The sequence below is a fragment of the Tyto alba genome, unplaced genomic scaffold (genome assembly GCF_018691265.1).
Source record: "Tyto alba isolate M040663 unplaced genomic scaffold, T.alba_DEE_v4.0 Super-Scaffold_18, whole genome shotgun sequence".
Taxonomy (NCBI): Eukaryota; Metazoa; Chordata; class Aves; order Strigiformes; family Tytonidae; genus Tyto; species Tyto alba.
In genome coordinates this window covers 32,335,955-32,355,227 of record NW_024881280.1, presented here as the reverse complement: position 1 = coordinate 32,355,227, position 19,273 = coordinate 32,335,955, and the positions used below count along the sequence as shown (strand labels likewise).

The 19,273-nt window shown below is 39.4% G+C and overlaps 1 protein-coding gene across 1 annotated transcript in view; it reads left to right on the top strand.

The window, feature by feature from the left end:
* Window positions 1–18,883, top strand: part of LOC104359841 — a 39,082-nt gene extending 20,199 nt beyond the window's left edge. Inside the window, exons 7-10 of the mRNA XM_009965672.3 lie at window positions 15,224–15,886; window positions 16,790–17,060; window positions 17,678–17,825; window positions 18,652–18,883. Of these exons, the coding sequence (XP_009963974.3) occupies window positions 15,224–15,886; window positions 16,790–17,060; window positions 17,678–17,825; window positions 18,652–18,846 (1,277 nt within the window). The 3' untranslated portion in view covers window positions 18,847–18,883. The remainder of the gene's footprint in view (window positions 1–15,223; window positions 15,887–16,789; window positions 17,061–17,677; window positions 17,826–18,651) is intronic.
* The last annotated feature ends 390 nt before the right edge of the window (window positions 18,884–19,273 follow it).

Below are 19,273 nucleotides of genomic sequence, written 5' to 3'. Positions count from 1 at the left end.
AAGTTGTCGTAGTTGCATGTTTGTTTGGGCCTTGTTTTGTTGTTGTTTTTTTTTTTTTTTTTTTTAAAAAAAAAAAAAAAGAAGGTTGCATTCAGGCAGAACTGTCATTAGATCTGGGACAAAATAGGCCTGTGTGATACTGACAGCAGAGATACATCTTCTAGCATGGAAGATGAGGAGTATGTGGGTGGAGAGGGCTATGTAAGCCTGCTTCTTCCCTCATGACTGCATTCTCACCTTTTTTTTTGCATTGACTGACAAATGGGTACAAGTTATGGTACTTCACTACTTGTGCCCATTTTCCTACCAACATGAAGTTTATACCTAGCATAGATCTTATCATGCATAATGCTTACTACCTTGCATAGTACCATTGTTGTCCAGTGAGTCTTTATACCCTTGCCTTTCAGCTGTTGTCTCAGCGAGGCTGCTACAAAGGGATCACAAAGAAGGTGTGTTTTTCCCCTGCCGATATATACTGGCCTGCCCACTGGTTCTGTGAGAGTTTACAGTCCAGACTCATTCCAGGGCAAATGTTAGAGGGTCTAATAATTGGGTTTAAGAAAAGAAGAGGTAGGTCAGATTTCTGCAGTTCAGTGCCCTGGGAGCTGATCTTTGTGAATCTGACATACAGCTCAGAGCAGCCAGAAGACTACTTCTAGCTTATGACTGCACCTAAACCAGCTTTTAGGAGCTCCCAAGCAGCAGGAAACACAAGCCATCTCCCCCGGTGCCAGCGCCTGTACCATTATTGTCTGGCCCTGGGAGATTACTCATGGTAGTAAGCACCATTCCAGTATTGTTTGTAGGATCAAGCACCTATACCCCATCAGCGACACTTACTGTGTCTCTTGACATAACCCCTTCTGTTCCCAGACTGTCCAGTAGTACAACATTGGTACTCTTTCTCATCCGCTTCATGGTTAGTATAGCCACATTATTATAAAGATCTGTATTCACTATTAAGATACACAATACTGAAAGCCACATTCATAATGCACGTGCTTATTTATTTTTTCTTGTTTACTTTTCTATCTATTTTTTCTTCAATTTTTCACAACAGCTGTCATTATTTTATTTCTTTGCTCATGTTCATGGTATATATCCGATCTCTGGTTGCAGGAGGGGTAAATTATTGACTAAAACGGGTTAGTCTGTTAATAGGTATTAAGCATTAACACCAGTCTTTGTACAGCCTTGAAATATGCAGACAAATGTACTATGGTAGAAGAACAACGATGAATAAACAGGACATTAAAAAGTTTATAATTTTGCTATTTTATTTCTGCAATTCAGAGTTAAGATTAAGTATTGTTCAAGCAGGTTTTTTTGTCCAGTGTCAACAGTTAATATACTGCTCATATACATTAGATCAGCATGGTAATGCCAATAATGAGCTTCAGAAAGCACTCTGCCTTTGGCCTGAACAGTAAACTCCTGTTCAGCATGTAATAGGTTATCTCTGTTAGGAGGGGAACTTTTTGGGAAGGTTGAACATTTCTTTGATGTAGCGACATTTATTTCAAAGGCTATAGACAATGTGCTGCTTCTACTCTATCAACTGTGTAGCTTCATGTGTGTGTCTTATCTTTCTTCTAAAAAGCTCCCTCTTGACTCCCACTAATAGCTATTTACTAGTCATGGCATGTGTTTGAGCTGTGGTTCCTGTTATTCCATAAACAAAATACGGGTAATCTAGATCATACTTTTTTTAATAGATTATGACAGGAAAACAAGAGAAGTGCTTAGAAGGTATCAGCTTTTTGTAGAGGAACCCACTTCCAAATTATAATCACAGTGAAGAAAAACTCATCTGCATGGCATCAAAATCAGGTAAAAATGAAGAATAAATTTAGTATTATTTCCTAAACTGAAAAATAGATACACTCAATTTGTTTTCATTTGTCGATGACTACATCACAGGGCCCATAGCAAGCCTTGACAGAGGGTACTTTTTTCCAGGTTTTTACAGATCTTTTTAATTTATATTGACCTAGAAGCACTGAAGATCTTGCTAGTCAGTTTTCTGACATAACCAGAAACCAGATCTTGCAGCTTGCTTTTCTGTAAAAATGTATTGCATTGCATTTGGATGTAAATCAAAAAAACCCCTAACTTAAAATGAAAAATAATATTGGCGTATTTACACAGAAAAGTAGATTAGAATTATGAGGAAAAACTTCAGAAAATGGAAGTCCAGACTCCCCGCCAAAAAGAAAAACTCTATGATATTAAATTTAAAACTGTAATAAGAAAGGACAAGGAGAAATTTGAGAAAAAAAAAAAAACAAACAAACTTGCAGAATTCATATCATATAATAATATATTCTTTCTCAAAGACATGAGAAACCTGCCAGAGATTTTGACAGGCAGTAGATGTTCAAAGTGTAAAAGTGTGCAAAAGGGATGCTGGCAAAACCGAAAAGCTCAATCCATTGCACATGTACTTCCTTTGCAGTGGTTGAGCCTGAGTAACTATTTCAAGTTGAATTAAATATAAAAGAGATTTCAAAAAAAACCAAACAAACAAACCTAACAAAAACAAAACAAACAAAAAAAACCAAAACAAAACAAAACAAAAAACAAACCAAAAAAAAAAAAAGCAAGTAACAAAAAAATTTGCCAGGACTGTTTAGTATGCATGCAAGAGCTCTTAGCTCTTATCTGTCTCAAGAAGAAAAATGTTAAGTTTTCCACTGTGATGCATCAGTTAGACTGGTCTCTGTACCAGACTAATAAGAAGTGACATAAGTTTTTAGAAGAAGTTGCAAGTGAGCATGCAGTGGATTGCAGAACGGTTAGTTCAACTTTGGTACTTGGAAACTCTAGGATTTGTAGTTGTGTGGATAAGTACAACAAATTATGAAAGAGCTTACTTGACTTTCATAGAATCATAGAATCATTTAGGTTGGAAAAGACCTTTAAGATCTTCAGGTCCAACCATGAACCTCGCACTGCCAAGTCCACCACTAAACCATGTCCCTAAGTGTCACATTTACACGTCTTTTAAATACCTCCAGGGATGGCAACTCAAGCACTTCCCCTGGCAGCCAGTTCCAGTGCTTGACAATCCTTTCACTGGAGAAATCTACTTGTCCCATCACTTGTTACTCGGGAGAAGAGACCAACACACACCTTGCTACAACCTCCTTTCAGATAATTGTAGAGAGCAATAAGGTGCCTCCTCAGGCTCCTTGTCTCCAGGCTAAACAACGCCAGTTCCCTCAGCTGCTCCTCAGAAGACTTGTGCTCTAGACCCCTCACCAGGTTCACTGCCCTTCTGTAGACGTGCTCCAGCACCTCAATGTCCTTCTTGTAGTGAGGGGCCCAAAACTGAGCACAGTGTTGGAGTTGTGGCCTCACCAGTGCCGAGCACAGGGGGACAGTCACTTAGTCCTGCTGGCCACGCTATTCCTGACACAAGCCAGGATGCCGTTGGCCTTGGCCACCTGGGCACACTGCTGGCTCACACTCAGCCAGCTGCTGACCAACACCCCCAGGTCCTTTTCCACTGGGCAGCTTTCCAGCCACTCTGCCCCAAGCCTGTAGTGCTGCGTGGGGCTGTTGTGACCCAAGGGCTGGACCCAGCACTCAGCCTTGCTGAACCTCTCACAGTTGCCCCTGGACCACTGATCCAGCCTGTCCAGATCCCTCTGTAGACCCTTCCTACCCTAAAGCAGATCAACACTCGCTCCCAACTCAGTGTTATCCAAAAATTTGCTGCAAACTTGCACTGGATCCCTTTGTCTGGATCACTGATAAAGATATTAAAGAGAACTGGCCCCAGTTCTGAGCTCTGGGGAGGACCACTTGTGACCAGCCACCAACAAGACTTAACACCCTTCACCACCACTCTTTGGGCCTGGCCATCCAGCCGTTTTTTTACCCAGCGGAGAGTACACCCATCCAAGCCATGAGCAGCCAATTTCTCCAGGAGGATGCTGTGGGAAAAGGTGGCAAAGGCTTTACTAAAGTCTAGGTAGACCACGTCCACATACTTTCCCACATCCACTAAGCGGGTCACCTTGTCATAGAAGGAGATCAGGTTAGTCAAGCAGGACCTGCCCTTCCTAAACCCATGCTGACTGGGCCTGATCACCTGGTTGTCCTGGACGTGCCGCGTGATGGCACCCAAGATGATCTGCTCCATAACCTTCCCTGGCACGGAGGTCAGGCTGACAGGCCTGTGGTTCCCCGGATCCTCTTTCCAGCCCTTCTTGCAGATGGGTGACATCACATTTGCAAACCTCCAGTCAACTGGGACCTGCCTGGCTAGCCAGGGCTGCTGATAAATGATGGCAAGTGGCTCAGTGAGCACTTCCAGCAGCTCCCTCGGTACCCTTCGGTAGATCCCTTCCACCCCATAGACTTGTTTTCATCTAAGCAGTGTATCAGGTCACTCTCCATTTCCCCTTGGATTCTGGTGGCTTCATTCTGCTCCCCATCCTTGTCTTCCAGTTCAGGGGGCTGTGTAGCCAGAGAACAACTGTTTTTACTTTTAAAGACTGATTCAAAGAAGGCAATTAAGTACCTCATCCTTTTCCTCATTCTTTGTCACTGTTTGTTTCCCCCTGCATCAAATAAAGGATGGAGATTCTCCTTAGCCCTCTTTTTGTTGTTGATGTATTTATTGAAACATTTTCTATTTTCTTTCTTGGAAGTAGCCAGAATACTTTACCAAAGGATTCTTTGAAAGAGTTGGTGCGTGCGTGGTGTACAGTGATTTGATTGATATATGTTGCATAGTTCAGAAAAAAAGATAAGATTCCTCAACGAAGGATTTCAAAACAAGCCTAAGCTAGTAGGGAGGGACCCTTTATAGGCAATAATTTCAGGCATGTGTTATTCAGAGAAGTCAGAGATCATGTGGGACTTGAGTGAATTGTGAGTTGACACATTTTGCTGATGGTCCCACCTTGTTCATGGGTAAGAATCTCACACTATACAGTGACTGGCTGATAAAATGGCAGAGGAAAATCACCGCCAATAAATACAAAACGAAGCATGCAAGGAAAGAATCTGATGTGTTATACATGGCTTGGTGGTCTCTTAAGTTAGACATTGCCATTCAGGATAGAGATTTTGTCCACTGATAGGCCACTGAATATGTAATCTACATACTCAGTGCTGGTGAAAAAGGAAACCAAGCAGTGGGAGACAGAAATAAAGGAAGAGAGAGAAAGGAAACATTAGTGTGCCCCTGTGGATGGTGTGCCCACACTGTGTACAGTAAGTGCAGCACTGGATGCTGAACTCGATGAACCTTTAGTCTAAGCTAAGGGCGGCCTTTTTAAATGGCTTACAGGATGCCATCTGTACATATACTCGGTATCTATGGGCTCAACTCAGAGCCAAAGCCTGAGTGTTTCTCTCCGTTTGTTATGCCCAAGGGTGTCTAAGACAACAGTATGGGGCTGGCAGTTAAGAACATTTTTATTTCCTCAATTAACAGTAACACATCTATCCGCCCAGTGGTTCAGTAGAAAATAACTAAAAATTGAAGGTGAGTTATATGACTCAGTAGTTCAAAAGCATTCCTTATAAAAAAAGAAGTGCTTTTTAAATCACTTATTTGAATGATTGAAGTAGGTGAATCTACATTTGTATGCTCAATTGCAGTTTTGGTCCTTCTATGATCATTGATCATACTATTTATAATCATATGAATGCCTTGTTATTTACCAGTGTACCTTCACAAATACTCTTACTAAATCTATCATATGCCTTATTTACTGTTTCTGGGTTTTGTTCTTTTATTTCTCTATCAAATATATATATATATATATATATATATAAAGTGGCAATATCTCATTATTAGTCTGTTTTTTTCATCAGATTCTTATCAAACTTTCATGTTTAATTTATTTTTTTTTTAATGTGAATTAACTCTCAGTATACCAGTTCTAAACTATTTTTCTTCTACATCTATGACCTTACAGTGTATGACAAATCTCTTTTTAGTGCATGAAAAAAGGCAAATGAGAATAAAACTTTGAGTGGTAAAGTAATTACTTCCTCACTGCTCAGGTCCCCTATAACTGAGGCAGAATATTTTTCCATCCTGACTTGAATAAATAATTGCTTGATCTAAACTTTATTTTAAACACTTACTTTCTTTCCAGTCAGTCTTTTTCTACAGTAGCCTTTAGGTAATGTCCATAGTCCCATATTGGTATTGTCTTCACATCCAATAAATGACATTTCCCTCCCAAGAGAAATTTCAAGATTTTGAATTTTCTGAAGTTGTGACAAAAATTTCAAATCTCAACAGTTTTTCTGGAAATGATTTTGATTTTTTTTTTCCATTTTATTGGTAAATGGCAGAAAATTTTATCACTTGATAATATCTCATAAAATAAAATTTAGTGTGGAACATTTTCACCGTTTCTCTTTGAAAATGTTGACAAAGCCAGCTCATTCCTGAAAATGTTCTGATTTCTCTGACTCTGCTTTTTTACATGGAAATTGTTCCCTCAGACAATTTCCAAGGAGTTTTTCTGAGAAATAATTTTTAAGGGGGACTATAAGGACTGCAAGAAGAAACTGATTACTTGCACAATCTAGGAAAGTTTCTCATATGCAGAAAAAAGTTGAAGTGAACATTTGTTGAAGTAGTTTGTAAGTAATACAATGCTAAAGTTATAGCTCAGTAATAAGCTTATCAAAGATGAAGTAAGGATCCCCAGCTTAAAGTATTTATGGACTTCCTAGCTGTGGCCATGCGCTGAGTGCCCCTAGAGCAGTAGTAGAAATAACTGGGTTTACAGTAAACTATGGAGGGAAATGTGTTTAGAATGTGCTGCTAAAAAAATGGCTACTTTGGAGACAATGAATTCTCTTGGGCTTAGTCCTGGCTTGCAGGATTCTGTTTCTGTTGGGGAGATCCTAGTCATTGTACTTCACAAATTACCTCAGGAGGGATCTCAATAGTTCAGAGATCTCCAAAGTGCAGGGGATGCTAAGTGCCATCTGTGCTGTAATATTTGGGTGTTGGGTTTGGAGTTACAGTAATTATGACTGTGGAGGCGAATTAGAAAAACAAACGTGTTTGTTAAGAGATTAGTTCAATCATCATCAGTATGAGAGCTGGAGCATTCACAAAGGCTGGAGACCAGTTCAAACAGGTTCTCATAATCCCCACCCACCTAAGTTCTACTGAAGGCATTAATTTAAAAACATTGCATCATCAAGGAAAAAAAAAATACTCTCACTGTCTGATCAATGAACCTGAGAGCAGGACATTGTCACCTAGAAGTTCTTGTGACCTGATTAACCTTTTTGCTCTCTACGGCTGAGCCTCATTCTTGCTGACCCCAGCCCTATGAAAGCCATAACGCTCTGCTGCTCTATGGAAGAAGACACCTGGGTATTCTGTGAAAATCAGTCTGGGATTTCACTGGTGCCCAAAGGTTGACTTTTGATGAAGGATCTTGCTGTAACCCCTTTGGGAATGCCTTCCTCCATGATTCTTCAGCAGGCTCTATTGGCCATTGATCTCCAAGTTGATGGAAGGAGCAGGAGGTAGAGGCATGGTGCCAAGGAGATGAGTGGTCCGCAAATGACTGTGGGTGATGTGAAGAAAAGCAGGAAAAGAATGTCAGAGTAGATATTAGTATGTAGGAGCCAACACTAGACAGGGTGTTGACTAGCTTGGGGTAGGGAAGTTTTGATATGTACTGAAATAGTCACAATTTCAACAGTTTTTTGTTGAAACTAACAAATTTGACATGCTTGTGTAGTGGCTAATTACATGGAAAAATGCCCTGTTTTACTCGTCTGTGTATTGATCTAGAGTAGGATTTTTAAAAGCTATGCAGTGTTGGCCTATATTTTCTTCCAACATAGTTAAAAGCAACGGCCAGAACAAAGCTTCATCTAACCTATATCGATTCAAAATAAAATTGAAACCTGCCTCCCTTCTGTGTTTGTTCCCTGGTGGACTGTCGTGTTTGTACCCTCATTTTCAACAGAGCTGTTCTATATGAGTAGAGAGCCTGACAAGGAGTAATAAACAATGTAAATTGCCTCTGTGGCTTGCAAGACCACTTTCTGGGTCCTTTCTTTGAGCATTAGCCAAAATCCATATTGTGTGCTTGGGCAGCCGAACTTCTGAGTCACAGAATAATGTCATTATTGTTTACTTCAATCCACTTTGATCAGCCTTACTTGATCAGCTGTGTGATTAAAGGTAGGCACTTGATTCAGTATCACTCAGGAGTACAGAGGAGGTAAAGGAAGCAATTCAGATGAGATGGTCCCAGATAGCAGGGTCAGTGGACCAAGTGGGAAGGTGAAAAAGAACTTTTTAATGAAGGCTTTCAAAATAATTTTAGTTGCTTAAGTCCTGAATTACTCACTGGGATGGTTCTTGTTAACTATATTTTCATGTTGTATAGACACACATTTATTACAATTTTAAGTACTGTATTGCTGTTGGAAACCCATAATTAATTGATTAATTTCTTTCTTTCTTTAACGCAAGAACATTATTAGGAAAGAAGGATGGGCCAGTAGTTACACGGCATTGGGCTGGGACTTGGGAGTTTCTGCTTCCCTTCCCAGCTCAGTCATAGGTTCCCTTTGTACAAATTTAGCTTCCTGTCTGCTTATAACTATCCACTGAGGATGATCATCCTTCCTTTCTTTGTTTAAACAGTCAGAGCGGGATTCAGGTGTCTTACCATAGGTAAGTAGTATGATTTTAAAAGCATGACACTGGACTGGCAGTAGATGAAAAGGCACAGGTAAAAAAATCCCTGCTCGCATGGTGCTTGGGTCAAACTGGAAAGTGGAAAAAGGCTTTTTATTGAGCACAATGATCCTGTCCTTCTCTATTTTCTTGCACAAGATTCTTAGGTTGTAGGCACTGGCAACAGATATTTGCATTTTCTAGTCATGAAAGAAAAAATTCTGGTAAAATAGTTGGCTTGAGAAGTGTTATGTGGTACATGCAGATTTTTAATACTTGGAATTTATGTGTGTTTAATCACCTCTCCCCATGCTGTAACGTACCGAGGTAGCTAGCACCTCTTGAATTCAAGTACTAAGCACACCAGAAGACACTTTCTGTAAAGTCCGGAGAACATTTTATGGAAGATTGTAACTGAGGAACACTTCCAATTTCGCTTTGAAACTGTATAAAGCTGCACCCTACAGACCACAGATTTTCAAATTGTGTATCGCCAAGGGAGATCACATAGTATCAAACTGATAAAAAATGATCTTGTTTTCATTAAACTCAATAAAGAACCGAAACGATGCTTAAGGCCATTGAAAGTTACTTTTTATTTTCACTTCATCTTATCTCAATGAGGAAGTTAGATGTGTCATTTTTATCTTACAGATGAAAAAACTGAACAGTGTTAGTGATGTTCCTAAGGTCTGAGCAGAGATATCAAACCCAGTGTTTCTCTCATCAGTCGGTCCATCCCATCCTGAAGCCATTCCATTATCCTGAACAGTATTTGGGCAATAGAAAATAATCTTGCAGACCTCTGTAGTCAATACATTGCAACATGGTTATTCTGCCAACTATTTTGGGGGTTAGAAGGAAAAGAAAACAGAATGCATACTACTCTTTCATAAGTCCTCTGTTGAAAATCATTCACATATGAAGATCTCTGAAAGTTATTTTGTTACTAGTATTAGTATTACAGAAACACTCAAGTCTGAAAAGAAACTCCATGGTGAAGTTGTTACATGCAGAAATAATGAAAAACAGACCTTCTTTTGAAAGATTATGGGGTCTAAACAAAGGTTTCTAATGTTAGAGCAACCTGCTCACTCTCCTGCCCCTTTTTCAAGAGGGCTCAAGGCTGCGATAGGTCCTGTGTCATATCTGTCAACCTGCACACTTCTGAAGCAGCAGCAGGAGGTTTAGTTGTTATTAGTGCACCACACATGTAACACACCTGCTACATTTTAGTGGGAAATGTGATTTTCCAACTGAAAAATGGTGATGAGTGTCAACTCTTGGTCATTACCATTGGTATAATTTTTTTTTTTTTTAATTTTATTCCCTGCTTTCTACTTAGTTCATACATACTATTAGTGATGATAATTTAAATGAAAAACAGTTCTGTGAGCAGAAATTCCCCCTCCTAATGAATGATTTCTTCACTATATACAGTCTGTATTTCATCTCTCATTTCACATTCCCTTTCTAAACTAATACATTTTGCCTTCCTGGTGGGACAGTGGTGAGGATTCTCCAAAAAGTATTTAAAGCATGGCATGACCACTGTGTGAAGATTGAGCTTTTTTTCTTCATTGTATACCTCATCCAGACTAGAAGAACCACAGTTCACCAGATATGCCTACCTCTTCAATCTTTATGATTTTCCCGGCACTCTGACTGCCCGATCCTTCCCAAAAACTATTAAATAATGTGAAACTATCAGGGGGAAAGGAGAGGGAGACAACGTCCATTTCCTTCCTAATTCCACACACTGTTTCCTTCACATTGCTGTCAATATACCTGTGGTCTATGTACTTTACACTTACAAATCTTTGTGTTACTTATGACATAATAGATCTATAAGGTTAAAGATTTTTTTAATGTTTGAAGTAACCTGTGACTCTGAGCTGTATTTCTAGAACATCTATTATTGCTGCTAAGTTGAGACAAAAACTTTAATTTCCTAACCTGATGTGTAGAAGCATAACAAAAACACTGGACAAGTTGAATGGTTCTGTTGTCATCAAATATACCAGCCATTGGTTAATTAAGATCTCTTTAAATTTGCTTCAGAGTGTTTTCTTCAAAACAAACCAGACTGGCAGGAAGGTGTTTGCAAAATGTTGGTAAATTCATGAAATATTATATGGGTCTATTTCTTCTAAAGAAGTCAAAATATGAGTTGGGGGTGTGATGTAGATACTGACCTACATGAAGTACACAGCAGTAACACAGACTTGGGTAATGTAGGCTTTGTCGTGGTTTTAATTATCAGAAGAAATAAGCCACATCTCTGGTTATGTCAGTATTCTGGATTTTATTCCTATTAAAAATAGGTAGTAGAGAAGCAAGATCTAGTTCAGTAGATGAATGATCAGTATGAAACTGGTTAACGTGGCTTCATGACATAGTTTTAGAGTTGAAATTGTGGTCAGTAGAGAGGTGGGAACGTAAATGGCTCGTGGCAGTCTGTGGTACACCTGGCACGTGTGCATCTGTTCATCATTTTAGTTTAAAGCTGGTGGAGCACCTTATAGCTGCTGCTATAATGAAATGCTAGGGAAATGCCTTGTTGAAGTGTAGCTTAACACTGTTAAAACCAAACCAGTAATTACAAGGCCTCACAAATGAAAAAGAAAACAAGAGGCTTGTAACCATTTTGTAACACAGTTTGTACTTGACCACCATGACCTGTCATTCACCTAGGCTTTGATGAGTAAAATAATCACTGTGTTTGTGACCTTTTATAGCCAGAATTAGAAGGAACAACCAAAAAGGAAAGGGGAAAAAGAAACACAGAGGAAAACAAAGGGGATTGTCAAGACAAAGTTTATCTATGTTCTGTCTCCATGTTTACCTAGGTTTGTAATGACAAAATTACGCACGTGAGTAAACAAGTACAAAAAGAAAGAGTTGCCACAAACGGAGAAATGTATTTCATGCTACCTCTGAGTCATGGTCTTTGTTGTTAGATGGAAAAACTCAGTCAGCTTGATCCACTAGCATTTTGTTCCTATTAGAAAAAGTTAATAGAAACAAGCAGTACGTTTTTCATTCCAGCAATTCAAACTTGTGCGAGAGGGACAAGGAGAAGACATAGGTGCACACGTGCCATATGTGCATGTGTGGGACTAGACAAAAGAGCTTGCTACTTGGATTCCCACCACCTGCCCAAGCCAGTAACTCAGATGGACACAGAACTGAGACATATGAAGGGACCACATCAGTCAGAGCAGGAAACCCATCAGGGAAACGTGTCTATCACGTATCCTCTCAATGGCATGCAATTACAGTCCGATGGAGAAAGTACAGGCGACTAGTTCAGAGTCCATATTCAGGCTGAGGATCGGGAGGAAGATTTGCTTCTGGTCAGACTTTGGAAGAGCACTGAGCTGCTGTGATGTGTGGCTGTCAGCTCCATGTGTGCTTCAGCATGGCACAGAAAGTCTGACTTCTGGCACCAGGAGGTTTTTCCCGTGGTTCCAGGCACAGTCTCCTCGTTTCCAGTAGGGTCCCAGTTACACAATGTTTGTGCTAAGCTCCTCCACATGGTCGGAGGCAACAGACAGAAAGTCACAGCTACTGTCCAAATGGATGAGGATTGTCAGCTCCATTGGCTGAATTGCAGAGATAATCCTTGGAAAACCTATTTCATCAATATTTGCTGTTTCCTCCTTTTTTTTTTTAGTTGACTCTCATTTTTATCAGGTCTGTTTAATATTTAACAGTGGAAATTAAGCAGAAGATAATGTAGCAGTATAAGTAACAGTGTGGAGAACAGCATGGTCATCTGAATGCAGCAAAGCTTCTGATTTTGTAAGTACTTATTTTCCTTAGAGACTTGTAAACGATGCTTTCTGCGGTTGGTGAAATTTTCATGTTAGGTTAATTTCATTTGTCTGCTTGTGTCTTGGCTGTGTGAAGATGTTGCAGTGAAATATTAATCAAGCAAACATCCAAGGGACCCGGAGGACCTGCTGTTCTGGGGGAATACGCTTAGCCTGAAATTAGAATAAAATAACCTTTGAAGTCATGGGGACTTAGTAAGTAGTTGTTAAAACAGCATAATGATGAAATCACCTTTTAGGTTGGAAACAGCTTCCAGAGTGACTCAAAATTAGCATAATCCCACTAGTGACTGAACAACCAGGTCCAATTCATAAATTCTTCTGGTGACTTAATGTATAAAATAACCATTGAATTGCTAAGGCTAGGCTCTTTAATTAGGATTGGCATGAGTGTAGGGGGTGGGTGGAAGGCCACAATTTAAATTTAATTACCCCTTTTATTCCCATAGGCAAACTAATCTGTGGTTTGGCACAGAATTATCTTCTGAATTTCCAATTTGCATATTAAAAATGCATCCCAGATTTAATAAAACCTTTCCAGTTTCTTCAGCTTTGAAGTAGTAACAGAAAAAAATTTGTGGCTGAAATTTTCTAAATTCAAAATGTTGAAATTAATGTGATTAACACTTCTAAAGGGAGAAGTATGTGGGAAATACTTGATGACAATATTCAGTGTTTTTCAACTTCTGGTAGAAGTACTTTAATATTTCTCTAGAGAGCTGTGTTACTAAGAGAAATTTTTAAAATGATCTGTTATAATAGGAGCTAACAACAGAGCCATGCCTAATATATATTTGCTGAAGAAAAACCATACTCTTTGCTTCAGAAATTCTTTGAAATTTAGGCTGAGCTCTGCTTGGACACAGGAAGTAATCACGAACTGAGAAAAATTATCCCTTTTTTCACTTAAGTGTGCAATATCTCAAATAACTAGAGAAAAACATTCTATGAAATGCTAAGCAGCAAGCACTTTTGAAACACCCCCTGTACTACATGATTGCTTATTTGTTTGCAGCACATAATGGGGGTTTTTGGCTGGAAGGAAGAGGGAGAGTTCTGCTTAAAAGAGATGCAGATAGTTGAACCATCTTCCCGTCTAGGGCCATACTCCATCTTTTGGTTTAAGAAAATGAAAATCTAGTGTTATCACTTCTTACTGCAGGTCACTGTCTGCTTTCAGACATACCCAGAATACTCAGATCCTAGTAAATATGAGAACACACAGCTAGTGTAGATGTTTTTTATAAAAATAAACCATACCAATAAAAAAATAAAGTGACTGGTTAATCACCAACAATCATGGAACTTGGGCTGCCCTCAAAAACTCTATCTAAATCTTGCTTAGATAGTAGACACAGCCATCTTTCATATCTGGGAATGAATATGGGACCAGGAGAACTTCACCTTAGCAGGACATGGAAAAATGCCTTCCTGGAGAAGAAGGATACAAACAGGCTGTGTTGGCTGGAAACTAGAAGAGGAGACGTAACAGTTGAAAAGTTCTATAAATGTTTTCATATAGAAGCTGCGAGGGCAAAAAGCTTATTTTCATAGATAGCTTGTCACGTTTCTGAAAAGAGCTTATATGAGCTGCCTCCCCAAAATAGCAGGGAACTGAATTCAGTAAACTAGAGACTTATTCCAGCTCCTACGGAGGGCAGGAGGCTCATGTGAAGTACATCATGTCAGCACTAGGAGAACAAACACAATGAAGAATCTTGTAATCTCCAAGAGGATTAATCTGATTGTCCTTTGATTTCCAAATGGGATCTGTGCTCCTCTTTTTCTTTTGGACCCAGGTCCTTGTTTCTCTAGAGGTAGCCACACTTCCCACGCAGGTTAACCCATGATGAGGAGCAAACCTCCATTTTAAAAGTCACAAACATTTGTTGCGGCCCCCCAAAAGTAGGGTCCCTTCATTCCAAACACGCAGCTCATTATTTGGTGCAAACCTGCTGCTTCCCACATATCCTTACACCCATTCTGAGTACCCTGCTGCCACGGCACTGGATGCTCCAGACTTTTGCCTTAGAATTTTACCTTGAAGTTTATGTAGATGACTTTCATCCATCACTTATCAGCTGTGGCCAATGACTGGCTATATGACTAAGTAACCCTGAAGTAAACAGGGGTGTGAATTTAACAAGCACCAGATGGTCCATGATAGCTGTCTGTCCATATGCAGCTGCCCTGATGAAAATGAGGGAATATACCCCACTTCCAGTGAGAAGTGAGCTGCCTCCCATTTCCTCACATTTACCAGAATGCATTTTAGGCAGGTAGTGTGGAGAATTTGATGTCTTTGAAACCCACGCCCTGTCTTACTTCATGGTAACTTTTTTGTTTAGATGTATCCTAAAGGAAACAATGATCAAGGGAAGATAATGTCATTGTTAATAGAGGTTATTATGGGCTTTGGCTCTATATTTTCATTGCCAAAGAAGAGGAGAATTGCCTTTTCAGGGCACTTAAAATGAAATATTATGGTTTTATTATGCCTGAAATGTTAATTTATAATTTGGTTCAGTTTATTAATGACATTTGACATTATGCCCACAGGCACTTTAAATATCCTATGTACATTAGATATTTACAGTTTCACTATATAATATTTATGCTAGCAAACTATTCATTATTTCTCTACTGCCAAGCTCATCATTACCATCTGCTCATCTAATGACTGTTTATTTTGTGACAGAATATTTTGAAAAGAAGATGAAGTATCTCCTGTGCCTGTGTTTACTCCTTACTCTTCTTTGTGCCGTAACCCATTGCCACCATGGAGACGTTTGCCATGAAGTCAATAATACTAATCTGCAAGATGGAACAGAAAATATATTAATGCATAACTGTGACAAGCAAGGCTCCAACTCTGCAGATTTTGTATTTAGATTCTACAAGCAGGCTATATCAAAAGAAGCTGATAAAAATGTTTTCTTTTCTCCCATGAGCATCTCCACTGCCTTTGCCATGCTGGCTCTTGGTGCTAAGTCAACCACCCTGACTCAGATTTTTGAAGGACTGGGCTTTGATGGTCTGACCGAGTCTCGCATACATGATATACATGAAAGTTTTCACAAAGTTTTAGCAGTACTGAAGTGTACTGATGTTAACATCACATTAAATATAGGGAATGTCCTTTTTACAGGTATTGGGTATGAACCACAGGAGACATTTTTACAAAATACCAAACAATTTTATGATGCAGAATTTTTTTCTAGTGATTTCCATAAACCAGAAGAAGCTAAAAAGAAAATCAATAAATATGTAGAGGAGAAAACCAAGGGGAAAATTCCTGAATTAATTGGCTATTTTGCTCCAAATAGTGTATTGGTTCTTGTTAACTACATTTATTTTAAAGGTAAGATATTTACCATAATTTTCCAATAGATGATTTTGACGCAAAACAGAAATTGTAGGAACTCTTGATGATTTAATAGCGCAATGACTATTTAAGAAAGAGCTAAACTGTGCAAGGCCTTCAAAGTAAAGTTTCTATCTGGCCCAAAACAGTGTATCTGATTGTTGAGAAATACTGATTGCTTGATTTTGGCCCAGTTTGTCTGAAAGAGATGGAAAGACAAGTCCCACCGTGGTGGACTGCCTCATAGATGGGGACCAACTGCATGAAGTCTGGCTGGTCTGAGGCCATAATGACCAAAGGTGTTTCCAAGATCTATATGTTGACTGTATGTGCCGGTCACATTTAGCAGACTGACACCCTTGCAGTTCCAGGGTCCCCAGTATTATGGTAGATCTACTAGGTATGCTGCATGAAAACTTGGGACATAGAATTTTGAGGGCCTGTGCTTATGGAGCCCTGCTTGGACATTAGGATCCTTTATTCTGCTGATGAATTCCTTACCAGGCTGAGTGCAGTCAGCTTGCACCAGGTTCAGCTTAACAGGAAAGGTGTAACAAGATCCCGTGTCTGAATGTTTAGGTGGTTGAATTTAAATGACATAAAAGGTATAAGTGATGGGAACATAAGACTACAATAGAAACAAGTCTCTCTCAATTGGTCCTCATCAACCTTTGGTTGTTTTTCAGCAAGACAGGACATACTCACACTAACTATGCTGAACTTACTGCACAGCTAAATGCTTTATTGTGTGTTACGCGGGAGGTTGAGGTAAATTAGTGATCCTCTTCTCTCATAAACAGCCCTCCAGCATCCTAGGATTTAAGTTGGTCTGATTTATATCAGCCATTTTTTATGATCCTCATATGTTTGAGTGCAACATCTTCTCTTTTCTCCCATTAGCTGCCTGGGAAAAGTTTTTTGATCCTTTGCGTACATACGAACATGACTTTTTGGTGAACGCAAATACAACTGTTAGAGTCAAGATGATGCAGCGTGACAGTGACTATGACAGTTACTATGACCAGGATCTCTCTTGTGAGGTGGTAGAGCTGCCTTACCAGGGCACTGCACGAGCGTTGCTCATTCTACCTGATGATGGAAAGATGAAGCAAGTGGAAGATGCTCTCTCCAAGGAAACTGTTTGCAAATGGGATAACAAACTTGAAACCAGGTAACTCTAGGTAGATGGATTGCTACATTTGAGGGCACATAACTATTTTAAAAAGAAATCATTAATTTCAGATTGCCTTCTCCTGCATATAGTATCCCGATTTCATACAGTGGTGTTTTAAACAATTACCAAGACAACTCAGAGCAGAGCATAATTGATTAGTACCTGCAGGCTTTCTGATCTGATGGAGGGGACACAGCATTGTAAAAACTGCCTCAAGACTTGCTTGGCTACCTTTTGGCTACCATACCTCTTCTTTCATGTTGCTAATTCACTGTCCTCCTTTTCCCTTCTTTTACCCTTTCCACAGCTGGTCTGCTTACTCTGCATAACCCTCTAGCCACAAAACTCTGTTAGCTGTGTATGTGGCACTGGGATGAAAGACGGGCAATGAAGAAATGAGTTTCTTTTTCCAAAATCAAAGAAAGAATGTAGGCACAAGAAGATGACACATCTCCCTGGATGCCAAAATTTCTTAGGGAATACAGGTGCTACCATCAAACAAATTAGCAATCAAAAGAATGCTTTCAGGTGTCACTGAATTGCATGCTATCCAGCCTGCTGGCTGAAACCAGGCTGCAATGCTTCACTGCTGTTTCATTTTCTTTGTTCGACAGGAGATTAAACCTGCAGTTGCCAAAGTTTTCTATTAGTGGCTCTTACGATGTTAAAAACCTGTTTGAGGAAATGGGCATTACCAAAGTGTTCTCTAATAGTGCTGATCTGTCTGGAATTAGTGGCAGCCATGATCTTCAGGTTTCACAAGTAAGTGAAGAGACAGAGCTGGTGATGGGGTGGTGGTTGGTTGCTCTGATCAATTATATCTGGAGTTTTTAAAGACTTGCTTTCCCTCCTTGTCCTACTGAAGTTATAAATAAAACTCATAATGACACGTAGGGGCTTGCTTAGTAATTGTTCTTTTCTACAGAGGGTCTGCTGTCCCACCTTTGTATTATTTTAATATTGCTATTAAAAGGCTGGATATTTTGTATATGGAAAGTTTGACAAGATTTTAAATGACCTATTGGTGCTGGAATATGATTGTTTACATAAGATTGTGTCAAGTAAATTATAAATGAGGAGTATACTATGACATTTGTGATGATTAGTACCTACTTTTTTTTAATATTCTCAAAGTTTCCGGGAAACCCAGTTTTCAGTAGCAGAATTTCAAGGAGTCAGTTTAACCTATGATTTAATGTGACAAAGATGCCAAATACTGCCCCTGTATTAGCATCTAAATAGCAGTCTTCCATTAACTTTGGAATAATGGTGAAATTGTTGCTAGTGGAAGCTCAAACCATCTGAGAAAATCAACCAGCTAGTGCATGGACTGTTATTATCCTCCTCAGCACTGATGAGGCTGTATTTGCAGTGTGTCTATTTTCATTATTGGCCCTCCCCATTCAGTCCTGACCTGGAAAACACTCCTGTTACAGGTTGTTTAAGATTTTACCATACAAGCAAGTTTGGTCCACTGGATTTTATCACTCCTCTCTTCTCCTAAATATTCCATAAGAAGAGGGTTTTTCTTCACCTCCTGCTTGCTGTCCCATATATAAACCACAACATTTGCTCCTTTTCCCTGCAGGCAATTCACAAGGCCCTGCTGGAAGTTGATGAGGCTGGAACCGAGGCTGCAGGAGCCACAGCCATAATCCTTACCAGAGTTCTCCGTCCTTCTGTTACCATCAAATTCAACAGGCCCTTCATTATCTTGATTTCTGACAAAAAAACAAGCACCACACTTTTCATGGGGAAAATTGTCAATCCTACTGAGAAGTAATTGTTGAGTTGTTGGGCATACTGGTATTTGGCATAAATTATAATGGCTACAGTGTTCTCACATGTCAGCTAGTTAGTGCTACTAACTACTCTCTGATTAAGGGATATTCAGAAGCAAATGAAGAATTTCCATATCAAATTAGTAGGCAAAAAAATTGTAAAAAATCCCAACAACCGGAAATTTTTAAAAGTAACTTTTTCCCCAGTTGAGTAATTCAAATTACTAATACATTTTCCAGGTTTTCCTTGGAAGACAATTTTTGGTAAAGTTTGCTGTTATTTTTACAAGTGAATTCTCTCTGCTAAGCAGTTTTGTCCAGACTGTTTTCAGTTCTGGGTTATGCACCGAAAGCTTTATTCCATCAGGTAACAAGTCCCTTGCAATCCTATTATGTCTTCTTCAGGGCTTGCTGATGATCACTGTTCAC